Here is a 12,651-nt window from a genome sequence, read left to right on the forward strand (position 1 = left end):
GTTTTGTTGAGGGGAAGTTTAAAACTTTTCCATGTAAACTGGGGGTACCCACAGATTGCCTAGAGACCACTCTCAGGCTTGAACATTTCATAGGCACTTCCACCTTTCTTTTGCCTGTTTACCTCCCTTTTGTCCTGACTCTCTCTTCTCTATCATAAACACTTCATCCTTTTGTCAGTAGGACGTCTCTGAGATTCTGTCCAGTTCCCCTGTTGTTTTTTGTTTGTTTGATTTTTTTGTTTTTAACAGCTCAAACCTCTTTTGGATTCCCAGAACACATTAAATGCTTTATAAATAGCTTAAGGCCCAGGACACTGCTTGTGTCCTGCTTAAGAATCATTGATTAATTAGCTTACCTGTAGAAGCAAACTGTTTCCAACACCATCCATATATCCCCAGCTTTAATCATTCTTATTGAATGATAAGCTGAGCCACACAGACTGAGTGAAACATCCTTTCTAGAAACTCAGTCACTCTCAATGTGAAGATACTAGAATGTGTTTAGGACTCACTTCTATTACCCATAGATTCTTATAATTATAACTATTGTTTTTCTCTAAAACACTAGAGGTCTTCCTACACCCTGGTGCATTCAGTAAGACCCCAGAGAGAAAGTTTATTAGGTACCTCCACTGACCTGAGATTTTTGACCTTGTCCATTCTTTGGTGACATTGTCAGAACTTCAAATATTTAGCTATGAAGAGCATTTGGTCATAACATCTATGTTCTGTTGTTTATTTCAGAGACTGCAAAAAAGCCAAGCTAGTAGGCATATTTATTTTAGAAACATCTCCCCAGGGATCATTTGTTATTTGGGCTGCTCACTGCTAATCCTGCACTGCCCTCCCTCCTTTCCCATTTATCTCCTTCCTTCTGTCTTTTTCTCCCTTGTGTGGAAGCTGACCTTGGGGATATGGGAATTTTGTTAGTAATCACCAACATTTCATTCTGTGCTCTAGCATTGACTTGCATCCTGTTGATTGGTTGGTGATTTATTTCTATTATGATATAGAAACACAAACAGAACAGTTAAGAATCTGGACTGCAGTAGAGTTTTTGGAAAGTTTACTACCTTCTATCTTTAAGAAGTCTAAATCCTTCCCTCTGAAATGAGAAATACATGCAAATAAAAGGCGAACACAGGGTCAGTTTTGTTTAAATAAGAGTTACCATGGAATAATGCCCCATGAGGACATTGTTACTATAATTATGATACCAAACATTCAAATTTGCAGATGCCTAAGCCATCTGACACATTATATTCATGTTACAAGCTTAGGTCTTTAGATGTATATGGGAATATGACAGTTTGGGCCCACTTGCATTTATTAAAGAAACTTTCACCTTTAAATTAAATGTGTATTTAAATGAAAAGTAGTGAATTGATATGAAGAAGATATGTAACTGGTATATAAGTTGTCAAAGCCTTGAGTGATCTAACAGGTCACCTTGGAGGTAAATATAAATATTACCCAATCCAACATACAACAACACTCCTGGTTAAAATGGCCAGATCTTTAAAATTCCTCCTCACTCAGTCATCAGATGGGATTTTCTGGCACCAGGAGGTCAACACATTGAGAGTAGTGTCCCCTACAGCTTAATTGAATCATATATGAGATGAGAGCTAGAGGTCAGATATTGACTACACTCTCAGGCAGGGAAGAATGCCTTTGATTGAAGATAAATTTAGACAGCGCTTCTGGTATTGACAGCAGCATCAAGTTTGGTATCCTTTGTAGCTGAGCATCCTGGAACATACCAGAGTGCCAGCACTCACAGGCTGGTGCAGTAGGATCATGATTTTAGGACCATCCCGGGATATAGACGAAATTGTTGGCCAACCTGAAATAGACAACATAGAGAATGTGTCTCAAAACAACAACAGACTATGTCCTTGATGATATTCAGAATTGAGAAGCCATTTTCAAAGTCTTTTGAAATTCGCATTTAAATCTAAATTCAGTACCTGCTTTCCCAGATTAACAGACAACTGTTATTATTATTACTACATATATTATTACATAATGCATGCAAAGGTCACTGGTTTCCTCCAAATAGGTTCCTCAGGAAAATATGCTTACAGCTTGCACCATGAAACTTGTATTATGTAATTAATCAAAACTTAATGTTGTTTTTAATTTTACTTTTATTGACCACATTCTTGAGAATTTTATATGTGTATAATATGCATTCTGATTATTATAATACTCCCAATCTGGCTCCCACCTGAATTACTTCCGAATTCAAGGGGCTTCTACCTAAGTAAAATTAATAGGAGATAAGAGGTGTGAGGCATAGAGATCAAGGATAAGTTACTGCTCCTGGTCACTCCCAACACCAAGAAAGAAGCACAACATTTAGAGGGCCTATTTGGACTCTGGAGACAGCAATTCCTCACTTGGATGTGTTACTCTGGCCCATATATCAAGTGACTCAGAACACTGCTGGTTTTGATTCAAACCTGAAACAGAAATCTCTTCACCAGATTCAAGCTGCTGTCTAGGCTGCCCTATGACTTTGATCATATGATCCAGCAGACTCAATGGTACTTGAGGTATCAGTGCAGATAGGGATGCTCTTTGGAGTCTTTGGAAGGCATTTATAGGTGAATCACAGAAAAGACCTTTGGAATATTGCAGCAAATGTATAACATCACTGTAGATAGCTATTCTTCCTTTGAGAGACAGTTGTTGGCCTGCTATTGGGACTTAGTAGAAACAGGACACTTGGCAAAGGGTCACCAAGTTACCATGCAATCTGGCCTGTCCATCAAGAGCTTTGTGCTATCTGACATACCAAATCATAAAGTAGGAAATTCAGAGCATAATTTCATCATCAAATGGAAGTGTTATATACTTTATTGGTCCCAGGCTTGTGTCCTAAACACCCAAGCAAGTTGCATGAAGAAATTGCCCAAATGCCTATGGTTTCTATTCCCATTACAGTACCATCTGCTGCCAAGCACACATGTATAGCCTCATGGGGTTTGCCCTATAACCAGATGAATGAGGAAGAGAAGACTAGAGCCTTATTTACTTATGGTTCTGTACATTATAGAGACATCACCCAGAGGTGGACAACTGCAGCATTACAAACCCTTTTCTGGAACAACCTTGGAAGACACTGGTGAAGGGAAATCTTCACAGTGTGAAGAACTTTACAGTACATTTTGTCTGGAAGGAGAAATTAGCAGATGTACAATTGCTCTCTACTGTAGCTAATGGATTGGCTGAATGGTCAAGGACTTGAAATAAGCATGATTGGAAAACTGGTGGGAAAGGCATTTGGGGAAGAAATATGTAGATAAATCTATCCAAATGGTCAAAGGATTTGAAGATAATTGTGTCCCATATAAATTCTCATAAAAAGATGATTGCAGCTCAGGATGAGTTCAACAACAATGTAGATAGAATAACTCATTCTATAAACAGAGAGTCTCTTTGTTTGGCTGTTCCTTTCACTGCCCTATGGTCTCATGGAGAAAATGGCCATGGTTGTAAAAATGGGGGTTATGCCTTATCCCAACAACATGTACTTCCACTCAACAAGGTTGACCTGGCTACAGTTGCTACTGAGTGCCATGTCTGGCCACAGCAGAGACCAAAATGGAGCCCTATGTATGGCACCATTCCCTGCATGACCAATCATTGACCTGGTGACATGTTGACTACTTTGGGCTATTCCTCTGCAGAGAGGACAATGCTTTGTCATTACTGGAGTAATTACTTATTCTGGTTATGGATTTCACTTCCCAGAATGTAATACTTCTAATGAAACCACCATCCATGGACTTAGGAAACATTATATACACCATCATGGTATTCCACAGAGTTGTTTATGACCAAGGAACTTACTTCACAGCTGGCCAAGTGTGACAGTGGGCTTATAATCATGGAATCCACTAGTGTTAACATTTCTTCCACAGTCCTAGAGGAGGTGTCCTGAGAGAAAGTTAGAGTGGCCTTTTGAAGACACAGTTACAGCTTCAGTTAGTGGAAGTAGCCTGGAGGGCTGGGTCAAAGTTCTCCAGAAGGCAGTATGTCCATTGAATCAGCATCCAATATATGGTTTTTCCCATAACCATGGTTCATGGTCTAAGAATGAAGGGTTGGAAAAGGGTATAGTTCCCCTCATTATTACCCCTACACAGCCCCATTAAGAAAGATTTTGCTTCCTATTCTAGAAACCTTATTTTAGTTAATCTAGTTGTTTTAGTTCCAAAATGGCAATCATTCCTGGCAGATTATGCAACAAGCATTCTATTTAATTTGAAGCTCAGACTTCTCCCTGACCACTTTGAGTTCTTGATGTCCTCAAGCCTACAGACAAAGTAAGGAACAACAGTGTTTTTTTTTTTTTTCAGTTTGTGTTTCTTTTAAGCAGGCTCATCATTGGAATTCAACCAATATATGCAAAATAAGGAAAAATGGGGCTTTACACAAAATCATTAGTGAAATAGAAATAAAGAAATAACTTTTCTTTTAAACATCCAAACATACAATTTATAGAAGTGATATCATATGCCATTTGAATAAAATTTCTCAAATTTAAAGGAAAGTTCAGATTGCAATTCAGGATGCCCAAAAATGATATACTTAATGAAATGTCTTTATAAAACCCATCATGGTGTACAACAAATAAAAGTAATTTAAAAGTATAAACAATAAAATCATATAACCAATATATAGATGCAGAAAATATATAATAAAATTTAACAGATACCTACTAATAAAAAATATGGAAGAACCCTCAGCAAACAGGAAAGGAGATATTGTCAACCTAAGAAATGTAATCTATGAAAATCTTAAAGTAACTATATATACTGGTGAAACAGTTGCATATTTCTCTCTAAGAGTGAGAAAAAGAATCAAAAGATAACCTACAATTCAAAAGATGAAGGAACAACAGTGGTAGGAGGGATAATTGATCCAAATTACCAAGGGGATACTGGATTAGTTTTCCACAATGGATATATGAAATATTATATTTTGAGTGTAAGATATGGTTAGGGCAACTTTTGTGGCTACCATGTTCTGTGATTAAAGTGAATGGGAACCTACACTGCCCATTCACACAGAATGACAAGGGCCACAGACTCATCATCAGTGAAGGTGTTCCTCACTCCCCCAGGATAAGAGCCAAGACCTGCTAGTGTGCTTGGTGAGGGTCAAGGTAGTACAAAATGGGTAGTAAAGGAAGATAGCTATAAATACCAGCTAAGGCCTTGTGACCAGTTGCAGAAACAAAGATTTTAAATTGATGTGAATGTTTCTGTCTTATTTTGATAAGAATGTTTTTGTAATGATATTTGTGATTTTTCCCCTAGATTTGTATATCATATATTGTAACATCAATTAAGAGACTACCAATGGTTATCACATTTAAGTATGAGATAGTAAAAGAATGTCTCTCAAGGTACATTGTTACCTACTGCAAATAATGGCTTTGGAGTTATAAAAAGGATAGTTAGATCATGTTACATGTAAGTATAACCTGGCTATTATTTTTATTTGATAATTAGGAATAACTTTAGTAGATATCAGTGTGTGTTAAGTTGACAAGGGTTAGACTTGTGATGGTTATTCTTTGTTGTCAACTAGACTACATCTGGAATTAACAAAAGTCAAACAGGCTGGGTACACCTGTGAGGTATTGTTTTCTTAATTAAATCATATGAAGTGGGTAGATCCATATTTAATCCAAATCTTCTGAGGTGGGAAGACCTAACTTTAACCTGAGCTACAAAATGGCAGTCTGTATAAAGTACATGGAAGTTTGCTTTCTTTTTCTGCTTACTTTGGCTCTGGCTGTTGAAGCCATTCCTTCACTGGCATTAGAACCTACTTCTTCAGGATTATGCCATATACTGAACACCACCTGAGATCTTCAATATCTAGGACTAAACAGTTAATGCATCATTGGACTTTCCATTGGTAGGCAGCCCTGGTTGGACTAGCCAGACCACAGCTTTGAATCTATTCTAAGAAATGCATTCATCAGTGTGGGTGGGTGACATGTCAGCAAGATAATAACATAAAGTGCTGCTGAAGATGGAAAAACTGCACTCCATTCACCACTGAAGGAGCAAAAGTAGAACACTTTAGACATCAGGTTAGCAGCATCTACTTATATACATTCTGAGCAACCCTGCCTCCATTTTAGCAAAAAGAATATCAGTTGTGTGGTCACCAAGGCACACAATGAATTCTTATACCAGCACATCAACAATGATGCCAAACCATAAACTGCTCAACTATCTACCAGTGGAAGAACAGATACTTCTAGGTATCCAGGCCCCAATCACTAGAAACTCCACATCTGTACTACAACATCAATGAACCTGAAAAATGCAATCTTGAACAATGCTACAAAGACTAGAACTAGCAAACTTTTGTGTTATTTCATTGATGCTAAGTGGAAGGACAAGAAAAACTTATTCATTCATGTGCCTTGTAGGCAGATGGCTATTGTGGGTGTGACCTAGGAGCTGATAGAGCAGTTGAGTCATATCATATTCCCCTTCAGGACAGGAGTGCTAGTCACATGTTTCTGAGAAAGATAGCAGTGTGTGGTATGCAATATTATGGAATGGATGCTTTGAATAAACAAGAAACTATAACCAGACATAAGACATTAGAAAAAAACTTATTAGATGAGCAATTCAAGGGAATCAATATATGGTATAAAACTGAATTAATCACAAAAGAGTGGAGAAACAAAGGGACAATTTTCCAAGTATACAAGTTGTTACTGGGATATTTCTCAGTGATAACCTTCTGCCTTAAGGAGATCTCAGGAAGATACAGGAAGCATAAAGTGCTTTCTGACATCAATTCAGATCCCTGATCTGAATCCCAGCCTCATTATGTACTCATCCAGTGAGCATATTAACTGTCTCAAGTTGGTTCCCCTAATGAAATCTGTTCATATAAATACGTCATTCAGATAGATCTTGAGGAGACCAAATGTAACATAAGAGTGGTAATCATTTTAATTATTAAAATTTAATTAAAATAGAATTATGTTAGCCCTCCCTCTTCTCCTTCCTATATCTCCCCTGTATCTACCATCCCCCTCCAAATTCACAATTGTCTCCTCTTCTTTATTGCTGTTATACACACATGTAGATGAACAAATACTTAAATACAACTTGCTGAGTATGTTCTGTGTTGCCTGAATGTTTGTTTGAGCTCTGTATTGAATAGCAAATTAGGGACTGATAATTCTTGGAAAAATTAAAGTAGTCTCTTATATTTGGAAATAACAGAAACCATCCTGAGGCAAGATAGTCAGGCAGAGGACAATAAGAGGAGTGATGAAGGCCCTAGTTCTAGAATCTAGTTAAAGTCCTTGCCAGCAGCAAATCAAGAATTCCAGCATGGTTAACAATTGCTCACTGGTCTTCTCCTGGCTCAGTTATAAATACCTAGTTTTCTAGAAATCCCACCAGAAACCCATTCACAGGAAAAAGACATGTATTAAAAACTTTGTGTAACTTTAGTGTTTTACTTTCACAGAGCAGTTTTAACATAACTCACATATCAAAAGGTTTCTTTTTCATAGCATCTTTTGAGATATATCTTGAGTCATGAAAATGGTCCATGTGGCCAATTCTAAGAGAATGGCTTACTCCTTTGAGAAGCCAGCACCTAGTCTTGAGTGCATCCTTCTTTCATTTGATTCTCCTTTTGGGAAACAAGTACTCTAACTTGGCTCTGTCTCACTTCCTTCTGAGCGCCTCTCTTTTTCAAGCCTATATTAAAATATCTTAAAAATTATCACCATCTCTGATTCACTAAACTGTATAGTACTGGAAATTATTTACAGAATCTTGAAGCTACAAACTTCAAATTGGCCTGAGACTAAGTTTCTCAAAGTCTAGAGGAATACCTAAGTCTACTGAGAGCAGTAGTGTGGAGCTCTTCTCTGTCTGCTGGCAATGCCACATATATTTTTGTAGGAAGTGTCAAGATGAGGGAGAGTTGCAAGGCCTTGCTTGTGTTTCTCAAATACAGCAACAGAGTCTGAAAAATGAATGCTTTTCTGCAAAATAGGAGTGGATTATTTTGTTACAATTGGGTCTCTACTCCATCTGAGCACTGGAGGCAGGGACTGGCCTTATCAAATGATGACAGTAGAATAGCTTGTCACTGTCTTTCTAGACAGGAAGTTGTACTGCTATTTAAACAGACTTTGCATTGCTATTCTACTCTCAAGGCTTAACTTGTGGACTAATCTCAAAATAACAGATTATTTATTAGTGAGTTGTTAACTTCACCAAGGGTCATACAACTTCTGTCATTTCAGCTGGCCTCTGCCAGAAGCTGCCTGTTTACTCTGATCCCAGGAGCTTATCACACTGTTACAACTGTCACTGCCAATATCTGGCCCCAATCCTCCTGTTTGGGAGTGTGCCTGACATTTAGCACAAGAAATTACTTTGTTAGAGTTGGAGAATAAACATCTGTCTTTATTGAAACTGGGAAGCTTCAAAGATATACATAGTTATCATGAGACATGAACAAAAGCTTTCAGAGAGGCCCCAGTGTGTCCACTTATCCAAGTGTTTTAAAACATTGTCTACCTATTACTAAGTTTCTATGGTATGGCTGTAAATAAATGGTAAATCTTCTATCCTTGTATAGACAGAGAGTGTACAGAATATTGTTCATTACATTACTCATGTTTAAACAAATTAGCTGCAATAGCAAAATGGTAAAAACCAGGAAATAAATGCTCTTTGAACCATCATAGCAGGTGAACAACTTTGTGGGCTCATTAAGAGGGTTATCCAGGCTGTCTCTGTTTTCAGGAGTCAAGCATATTGTCTTTACAACTCTAGAACTGCAAGGATATTTCCTTGTTTCTTCAAGGGAGAGCAAGCAGGGGATAGGAGACCTTTTGCCACTTACTTTTACTACACATACCAAATAAGACAAGGGCATAGATATTCTACAATGTGGCCTCCAGTGGAACTTTGGGCAGTGACAATTTCCTTATTGCTCTTAGGTTTTGATAGGCTATCTCAAGTTCTGCTTTCCAGCCTAAGTGCAGACCTTGTTTTATTTTATGTGGACACTGGATATTGTCGTTTGTTTCTTTTGTTTCTCAGTACTCTCCCAGGAGTTTGAGCGAACATTTCTCATAGCCTGACATGAATTCATGTTGTTGCAGATTACACTCTCTTTCATGTGATGAAATGTAGGAATTCCTAAAAAGACTTAGAAACCATGAAAGGGCAAAATGAGGGAGAATTTTGTAAAATGTAAGTGATAAAATCATACTCAAAATGATGTTAGTTATATATATGAATTTATAGATCTCATAAAAATACTGGTATCAGGGATGTCTAGATGGGTCAGTAGTTAAGAGCATTGGCTTTACTTCCAGAGTTCCAGCGTTCAATTCCTTGCAACCACATGGTGGCTCACAGCCATTTGTCATGATGTCTGGTGCCCTCTTCTGGCATCCAAGCATGCATGCAGATAGAACACCATTTACATAAAATTAATAAACCTTTAAAATTGGAAGAAACAAAGAAATGAACAAAGAATTCATTAGAAATATTGTTATCAAATATCTCTAATAGCTGAGTGAAGCAGAATGCAGGATTACAAAAACTCCAGGGAGATTGGAGAACTGATCACTTTGACATAGGAGAGAGCACTCCTGAATTCATCTGAGAGAGGAAAAGGTTGAAACTACTCTTTGAGACATGATTTCATGCACTGCAGGCTGGTCTAAAATGTTCTATGTAGTTAAGGATGACTTCAAATGTTGGTCATCCTGTCTTTACTTCCTAAGTGTTGAGCTGGGGCAGGCATTTCCACATGATGCAGTTTTATGTGCTTTTCAGAGTTGAATCAAGGGGTTTATATATGCCACAAACTGAGCTATATCTCAGCCCTGATGCTTTTGAAGTTTCTAAATAATGATACCATTTAAGTTGTTCATATTTGAAAATCATTATAAGACAAAGCAAAGAAGAAATAGATAGGACATAACAGACAGACAGACAGACACAGAGAGCTGGTCACTTAAAGTTTCTTATGTTCCCTTAACAAAATTATATTTTTATTAAAAACTCAATTTGGTAAGTTCTGTACTACAGTATTAGGATTTGGGTTATTCTGACCTAAGGAACACAGAGATTTGAAAGGAGGAACACAACTTTTACACGAAATTCAAACACGGAGACAAGCTGTATAAGCACATCATAAAACAAGAGATAGTTAATTGGCTGATCAGAACAAATTGCATAGTGGCTAGAAAACTTCTGGGAAGATATTGCTTCTTTTTATCTTCTCTAAATCATTAACAAACACAAAATGTTCTGGAAAATTATATCTTTTGTGAGAAAGAATAGATGTAGCCAGTATATTTTTCTTTGAAGACTAGTGTGACAGAGACCAGAGACTGAGAAATGAATGATTCTTCATGGTGTGATTATGTGTGAGCCTAGCACTTTATGTTTTCATGAATAGCTTTTGGAGAATTTATAACTTATCCATTGAATCATGGATATTGGTTCTTTAAGAGGGCATAAATCACAAGTACCCTTTCCCCAAGCCTACTGAGTGATCAGAATAAAAGCTGAAGGGTATTTGGGGAAAGAAAAGAAAAGATTTTCTTCCAGAAATAGCCACGAACTCTATCTTCTCTTATCCTTTCCATCCCAGAGAAGTGATAAGTAACACCATGCTCTGGAATTCTGTGGGCCAGAACCACCCATCTAATGCTAATCATGCTGTTCTCAATAGGACTTCTTATATCCTTTTAATTAATGAAAATACCTATGTCTATTCAGCAGTGCCTGGTACCAGACTTCTCAAGAAAATGGTTATCTGGACTAGGATCATATTTCAGTCTTAAAGTTGTTATTATTGGTATCATTATTTGGTAAGTATATATCAAAATTGAAACTGAGTAGAATTTTCCTGAACATGCTTTTCCTAAGTCAATCATCCTGAACTGTTGTCAGTGTCTAGCTCAATTACACTCAATATAGTATTCTAGAATCATTAACTAGCTCCATGTGAGCATAATTTCTAAGTTCTTTAGCCTTAGGTATAGGAGGACCAAATGATGGAGATCAAATGGAAAATTATGGGCTTTGACCCAAACAAGTATGACCTAAACTGTAGTTTCAAAGGCCATATATGTCTCTATATGTCACATGTCAGAAGCTCAATAAATGGTGTTATTTACCTTAGGGAAATTGTTAAAATCAGAGAAAGGTCTTGAAATAGCATTTAGTATTGTGAATACATCATACCATATTAAATCAGCAATAAATAGCAATTGAAAACAGAGGCATTAGTAGGTTTCTACTAAAATGTTTTGTGTGGGTACTTATACCTACAATGTTGTCACTATTTCCCCATCTCAGGAGCTGTTCATCAGAGAGTAGTCAGTGTCATGTTCTAGAACAAGGCCTGGAGAATAAGCGAAGCAAACTATTTTGAATCTGTTTAGTCTTAATGCTATAAATGACAGGATTCATGAAAGGAGGAAAAAGGAAGTAGATGTAGCTCATTGTGATGTGGACCACATGAGGAATATGCTTTCCAAACCTGTGAATAAATGTCAGACCATCCACAGTGACATAGAAGACCAGGATGCAACAGATATGGGAGAAACAGGTGTTGAGGGCCTTAGCCCGATCATCTGTAGAAGCAATGCCCATGACAGTCTTGAGAATTAAAACATAGGAGAAAAAGATGATTAGGAAATCTAGCAGAACCATTGCAAATATAACCACAACAGGATAGAGACGATTGAATGTGATGTCAGCACAGGCTAGTTTGATGACATCTTGGTGTAGACAGAAAGCATGAGAGAGTACATGGGATCGACAATAGGGAAACCAATGCAGGCGAATGATTGTTGGCATGATTGATAGACCAGCCCTCATCAATACAGCTATGCCAATCTTTATTACCCTAGTGTTTGTAAGGATGGTGGTATATCTTAATGGGTTTCTAATGGCAATGAAACGGTCATAGGCCATGGCAAGCAAGACTCCTGACTCCACAATAGAGAGAGTGTGGATAAAATAGGCCTGAGAGAAGCAGGCTCCATGGCCAATCTCCCTGTGATTTAACCACAGTACACCCAGCACTGTGGGCATGGTGGTCAATGTTACTCCAAGATCTGTAGCTGCCAGCATGGCTAAGAAATAGTACATGGGCTCATGGAGGTTATGATCATCCTTAATGAGGAAAAGAAGGGTGCCATTACCAAATAATATGGAGATATAGGCCACCAGCAATGGGAGTGAGATCAGGTGATGTACTTTCTCCAGACCTGGGAATCCAGTGAGCAGAAATGGGGATGACGAGATGTTGAGCCACACTGAGGGCATTGCAGAGGCAAAGATCTCAGTCAGCCAATGTGATTGAATCCAGTTCTTTAGGGTTTGCCCCTTGAGGATGCTACATGCTGTGTAGATGTTCCGAGATCCTTCTTTTCAACAGCAATGGTAATTCAATCATTCTTGGGAGTTTTCTAGATATGGGGAAACAAGATATGTCAAGAACAACTCTACATTATTCATAGCTCACCATATTTAAATTTATGGAGTCTACATGAGAGACAAGCTAGGTTTGAAGAGCAGATTTAGATGAAATCTTTTTCAATCCTATACG

At 37.7% G+C, this 12,651-nt stretch overlaps 1 protein-coding gene across 1 annotated transcript; it reads right to left on the reverse strand.

The window, feature by feature from the left end:
* Nucleotides 1–11,420: 11,420 nt before the first annotated feature.
* On the reverse strand, nucleotides 11,421–12,368 carry LOC100768662 (olfactory receptor 51B6). Its single transcript, XM_027408027.1, has one exon. It carries the CDS (start codon nucleotides 12,366–12,368, stop codon nucleotides 11,421–11,423), a length of 948 nt encoding a protein of 315 aa, XP_027263828.1.
* Nucleotides 12,369–12,651: the final 283 nt, after the last annotated feature.

This window comes from Cricetulus griseus, chromosome 3 (genome assembly GCF_003668045.3).
Source record: "Cricetulus griseus strain 17A/GY chromosome 3, alternate assembly CriGri-PICRH-1.0, whole genome shotgun sequence".
NCBI classification, from domain to species: Eukaryota; Metazoa; Chordata; class Mammalia; order Rodentia; family Cricetidae; genus Cricetulus; species Cricetulus griseus.

Coding starts and splice junctions, on each gene's coding strand:
- LOC100768662 (XM_027408027.1), bottom strand. CDS start 12,368: ATGCCCTCAGTGTGGCTCAACATCTCGTCATCCCCATTTCTGCTCACT.